The sequence below is a fragment of the Cyprinodon variegatus genome, unplaced genomic scaffold (genome assembly GCF_000732505.1).
Source record: "Cyprinodon variegatus isolate N-32 unplaced genomic scaffold, C_variegatus-1.0 Scaffold1045, whole genome shotgun sequence".
In the NCBI taxonomy this organism is placed as follows: domain Eukaryota; kingdom Metazoa; phylum Chordata; class Actinopteri; order Cyprinodontiformes; family Cyprinodontidae; genus Cyprinodon; species Cyprinodon variegatus.
In genome coordinates, this window is record NW_015151498.1 from 99,139 (window position 1) to 105,402 (window position 6,264).

The following is a 6,264-nucleotide window of genomic DNA, read 5'->3' on the forward strand; positions in this document are numbered from 1 at the left end:
GCATATTTGTGTGACCTATAAAAAATATAATTTGAAATTGAACCTGCTACCTTTGAAAGTTTATTTCTTCTCTTAACATAACCTTATGAAACGGCCAACCGAGCAGCAGGTTATGTAGCCGGAGCCGGTTACCATGGCAACATGTCACAACAAAAGAGTTAAATACTCTACTCAGCCACTTGGAGTGAAAGATTTGCTATTTAATCTGTCAAAAAACATCAACATATTAATAGCTGATTCAATAATTATTTTGTTTAACGACCATGGTACAAGCAGGACAAACCCTTTAAGGCTTCCATTATCAGAAATGAAATAAATTATAAATTAGTTTTAGCTGTTAAACTGCTAAAAAGGAACAGGTCTCATCATGGTCAATGTTTCCCTTAAGATGCCGAGGCACCACTGCTTACTGTCCCATTTATCTTATGTGTGCACACTCCGAGCCTGTGCAGTCGAGTCCTTATCTGCACTTCACCCAAGTGCCCACTTCATAGAGGGGCATAGGGGGTAGTGCGAGTTTTAAGATGGGATGACTGCTAATGCCTGGAGCACAGATGGGAGACTTGCTGTTGAGGCTGAGCACTGCTGCACAGTGAGGGTGACTGTCAGGATGCAAAGCAGCCAGACCAGCGAAGGTTTTTTTTCCTAACAAACCATGTTTGTTGATTCATGTTTTTGCATGTGGATAACAATAACTAAATGCCTCATTATTACACAACAGTATATAATGTGAAAATGCTTAACGACTGTTTTTACCTATGTTACATCCTTTGCTAGTTATTTCATGATGAGAATACACACAATCCTCTTTTATTTCTGTGTTGAACTTTGGCTTTCCATATATTTAAAAGAAATCTCCATTGTCAGGATAGAAAGGGCCGATTTAGGGAGAGCAGATTCCAGAAGCAGTGGATGATGATGGTTCTGGGTCTTCACAGGGAGGAAGATGAGGGTAAAATATATATTTAACACAAGCAGAAACCGAGTAGGTATTAGGACATGGTTTCCATGAATCAGAATAACTCTCATTCTCACTCTAAAGTATTTTTTGACTTTATATTAAGTAGCCTAGGGGCAAGGCCATGTGTATGGGTGGAGATGTGGCTGCAGCACTGATACAGTCCTGACTGAATGGTTGCTTTGTGTCATATCCACAAAGATGAATAAGACAGAGTACTAAATAAGAGGGAAACTACACAGAGATTCATTGAGGCTATTAAGAGCTCCAGAAACATGTTTGTCTCACTAAAGTGAGACCAGTGTACAGCTACATATACTGTGAAGAAAATTAGTATTTAAACACCCTGCTATTTTTAAAAGTTCTCCCAATTAGAAATCAATAAGGGGTCTGAAATTGTCATTGTAGGTGCATGTCCACCGTGAGAGACATAATCTAAAAAAAAAAATCCAGAATGACAATGGAAAAGATGTTCGCCCCAGAACTCAAACCTGAAAGTATTTTATGCACTATACCTTTTATCTAGAAAGCACGGATGTTTAAATATATGCGTCTATTTGTTAGCAAAGGCTGTAGGAAAGTATAGTTAGTCTTATCTTTGGCTTGACCGTGAGGTTCTGGCACCTATCCACTTTCGGCCACCCCTCAGTGTACATTGGTTATTGCCTGGACACCCTTATAAAAATGTTCTGGCTACGCCTCTGCCGCTACAGTTCCAAAAATACAGTAGTTCTTGCCTAAAACAAATGCTAGCATCACAGTTATTTAACTATTGAGGATTGACAACAAAGAGACTAACTTTCTGTTTTTAATATTTTATTTTGTTTATATTCTCATTCTGTTAAAAAAAACTGCCATTATTATTATTTATATTTAATCCCTAGATTAAAACTGAAAAACAAATATATAAAGATCCAGTATATATTTAGAAATTTTATTTATTTTCATACATAATTTGATTTCTGCATTAAAGGAAACTGGTGTTGGTCGTACCTGTTTAAATTAAAGTATGTGGCTTATTATCTTGTTATTTTGTCATTTTATTTTCATATCTTGTGCTAAGTAAAATTAGCTCGAAAGAATTGTGAGCCAATTATTTAATTTTCTCCCAAATATCTCATGTTCAGTGTCGTCATGCAGCATGTAATGATCAGGCTATTTACCCTGTAGATGTCAAAGGTCAGTTGTTACTCTGCCAGAGTTTTTTTATTAGCTTAAAGAACTAAAGTCTGTCAGCTTAAGCAATATTACTTAACCCTATTTTAAAGAAAGCCTCCAGAGGTTGTCTTGGTAACTTAAATTAACAAGTTTCTTTATTTATATATATATATATATATATATATATATATATATATATATATATATATAAATTGCTTTAATGTGAACTCACCACCAGAGGTTGACTTTGCTCCATTGTTATGTTGCATTGGTGGCATGCCACTTCCTATATGGTATAGAGTATCTTGCGTGTACTGTAACAACTTTTTAATTTTAGAACTGATACCGACATTGATACTTAAAGAATTTATCTGATAAGGTATCAGCATGAATCATCCATACATTTAGTTATTTATTTTTGTAGTGTCAGAAAAGGCTTGATTGTGTGAGTTTACTCAGAGAGCTTTATATTCAACAGTAGGGTTGTACCAATGGGTTACATTGGGTTTCATAAATTATAAAAAGAAGCTGAGAGTTTCTGTCAGCATGCTCATATGGGAGATTTTAGATACAGGTCAATGTATTTTCAACAATAGTTTTTTGGTTGATATCGGGCTGATCTCTGGTAGCAGTATCGGATAAGGACAGCCCTAATAGCCTCTATCTTCATAATAACTTTTGATTTTCACCATAAAATTGTGTTTTTCTGTTCCTCTCAGTATTTCTGAAGCCAACAGAGGCTAAAAAAGCCTCGGCTGCTGAAGCTGCTTCCACCTCTTCTCAAAGTCAGACCACGGGTTCCTCCTCCACTGTTAAAGAGCAGGTGAATATTTTTTTTGTTTATTTTGTTATTTTTATTCCTGTGAATCTGGTTGAGGTGTTGCCCTGTACACCCTTGTTTGTCAGTGTGCAGATGTGGACAGTCCAGATGTAATTCTGATTAAAGATGAGGACGACATTATTGGATCTGGGCCAGCCGTTGGTGAGTTGACGAAATGACTATGGAAGTGAAGCTAATAAGTCTTTTTTTTTAGTTTCAACATAACCTTAAACTTTTTGGAAGGGCTTTTTTCTTGCTATCAGTGTGTTTTAATACTTTTTTTTTTTTCAGCTCAGCATAGCTTTGGAGATGATTGCATGCAGGAGGCAGGGAATCAGAGTTTGGACTCATCTGGCTCCTCCTGTTTGATCGGTGATAACAATGAACTGAAAATCGTAAGTGTTCACAGTGGCGGAGGAGCACCACTGCAGGAGGACAGTGATATCCTTTTTTCTTCCTCTGAGCTTCAGGCTTTAAGCTCTCTGTCTGACCAGAGCATCCCTGTGGAGAATTATCTGAATTTCACCGGAGGCACAAATGGCCAGGAAACTATAGGAGCAATGCAGGATAACAGTGCTGCAGTGGCAAGGAACCTCCAACTAGAAAGGGATCCTTCCACACACAGGGGCTCAACAGGAGCCAGCCAAGCATTAAAGCCCGCTGCAGCCGGGGCGAATGGACAGCCCAGCCACATCACCCAGTTATCCCAACAGCAGGATTTGCTCCCCAACCCCATCATCAAACCCCTGGACTGCACCTTCTGCGGTGAGCAATTTCACAGCCGGGAGGAGCTCATCTTGCACCGTGCCAGCCACACCGGCGAGTCACCATTGCCTTGCTCCTTGTGCAGCAAGACCTTTGCAAACAAAGCCACACTGGCCATCCACATGCGAATTCACACGGGGGAGAAGCCGTACGCCTGCACGCAGTGTGGAAAACGCTTCACTCAAAACGGCAGCCTGAAGATCCATCTGAGGACCCATTCTGGAGAGAAACCATACTTGTGTAATCAGTGCAACGCCAGCTTCAACAACCCCAGCAACCTGCGCAGGCACATGATCACGCACAATACGAATGTAGGGTTTTGATCATGGGTTAGCACAGATATCACCACTTTTAATGTTCTGCTGTTGCTTCTTCCTGAAATGCACATTTTTTTATTTTATCAGGAAGCACACAGTTGTATTGTGCCAGCATGTGCTATTAGATGGTTGCAGTACGTACAAATTGGTCACTAAAATGAAGAGAAACAATAAAATATGACTGAGGACACTTCTATGGAATGAAATTTACTCCAATATTATTCTGGCCAAAAAAACAACAGATTTTTGAGAAACTTCATGATTTAACAAAAAAAGTTTTAAGAGAAATTCACAATGTGAGCACCAAAGCTAAACTCAGATTTTGTTAGTTTTCTTCTTTTTTTCATGTTTTCACCTTTTTGTTGACAAAGCTTTTTACAATTTTTACAGATAAACATCCTCTACATTTCTGAAGCAAGGTGGTGTCTCTCACAGTGGACATGCACCTACGTTGACAATATCAGACCCCTCCATGATTTCTAAGTGAGAGAACTTGCAAAATAGCAGAGTGTTCAAATACTTATTCTCCTCAATGTAATTTAACCTGATTTAATGCTACATACATAAATTACAACAGCTGCAAATGGTCAAAGTTGGAACATTTAACTATTGTTGATGTGAATAGTATCTATCTTGATTGTAGAAGTCGGGTACCATCCGTTTGCACTGACTTTTTAACTCATAGTTCCAACTTTCTGGGGTGTTCCAGTTGAAGAAATGCTTAATAGCCATGCAGACCATTAAAGAATATCTCGCTCCATCATTCAGTAGAAGAAAAAAACTTATAGGATAAATCAGAATAAAAAAAAAGAAAACAATGATTCTGAAAATTAAAAAAAGATTTTTTTTTGTTTTATTTATCAAACCCTTTTTATTAAAGTTCCTTAAACACAACATGTTTTTTTTCCTGCATAAATAATGGCACAAAACCTTTTACAACGATTCCCTTTATTTATCAGTGATATGTTTGAACTAAAGGATGTGTGCTATGAGAATTGAGTTGCCTTTTGTGGTCTAATGGAGACTCAGGTTCACATTTACATGAGATACATTTTAGGACATAATATAAAAACTCAGACAGGAGAAAAGTAGAAGACTTATGGAAACGCAGTGTCACAATGTTAACAATAATATATAATAAAGAAGAAATATTCACTGTCAAATAGACTAAAAAGAACAATGTTTAAAAACATTTTTTTTATTTAATTTGGATAGATTTGGAGAAGGATTCAATCCTTCATCACCTCTAAAACCTGAGAGTGTTAAATGCTTTTGTGTAAAAGGAACCTCTTCTGTTTGGCCTAGTTTTATACACGTCTTAGTGACTAGTAGAAATAGAAAGGTAGGAAGTATTGCCAGCTATTTTTATATTTTTTTTATAAGACCTTTTGTAATTTTCATTTGTAAACCAACTACCTCTACTGTTTCTGTTAAGTTTTCAAGTTTTTTATTGTAGGCCTACTTTTTTTTTTTTTTGTCTTTTTGTTAAAATGTTGTTTTTTATTCTCTCTTCAGTGTTGTATATTCTGTCATAAATAAATACTTTTCCACATTGCATGGACAGAGGGTTGAACTATTCTTTTAGATATGTTTTTCATCTTCATTACTTGTTCTGAAGTGCAATGGGAGTGGGGGGAGCGTGGCTCTTAAGGAAACTCGGGAGGGGAAATTCCTTGCATTGTTCCTCTTTCCACTATGCCTCTTGTTAAACCCATGACTGCAAAGATTTTGTAAAGTTTAAGCAAAGAAAATTATTTTGCAGTTGCTTTTTTATTGCATAATGTATTAGAAACATATTTACAAATAAAAACATGAAAAGTGCAGCATGTTAATTGAGTTGTAAGATGGCATCCCACCTGCTCCTGGGATCTCTGCAGTTCTTCCAGGGTAACGGTAGGCCTCCTAGCCTCTACTCTCCTTGCCTTTGATATATTTGTAGATTGCCATATCTTTTAAAATTTTAATTGTTAAATCTTGAGAGATTTCTTTACAACATAAGAGCTTTACCACCAGCCTATTTGCATTTGTACTCTAATAAACTTACAAGGCCATCAGTTAACAGCTGTAATAGATGTTAAGGCAGTTATTCCAGTGGTTTTAGTTTAAAGGGTATTGAAATCTTGATATTGTCAAAACTTCAAATTTTAAGTCTGGAATCTAATATTTAACTTTCCTTGAAAACAGTCAGGATATCCCTGAACACTAAAGTGGACTTCAGAAAAAAATACTGTAATGGTTATGTTTAT

The 6,264-nt window shown here is 36.8% G+C and overlaps 1 protein-coding gene across 1 annotated transcript in view; it reads left to right on the forward strand.

Annotated features, from left to right (window-relative positions):
• The window catches only part of LOC107101011 (asparagine-rich zinc finger protein AZF1-like), an 8,937-nt gene extending 3,470 nt beyond the window's left edge, over positions 1-5,467 (forward strand). The window contains exons 2-4 of the mRNA XM_015399746.1: positions 2,836-2,939; positions 3,023-3,098; positions 3,228-5,467. Coding sequence (XP_015255232.1) covers positions 2,836-2,939; positions 3,023-3,098; positions 3,228-4,024 — 977 coding nt within the window. The 3' untranslated portion in view covers positions 4,025-5,467. The remainder of the gene's footprint in view (positions 1-2,835; positions 2,940-3,022; positions 3,099-3,227) is intronic.
• The last annotated feature ends 797 nt before the right edge of the window (positions 5,468-6,264 follow it).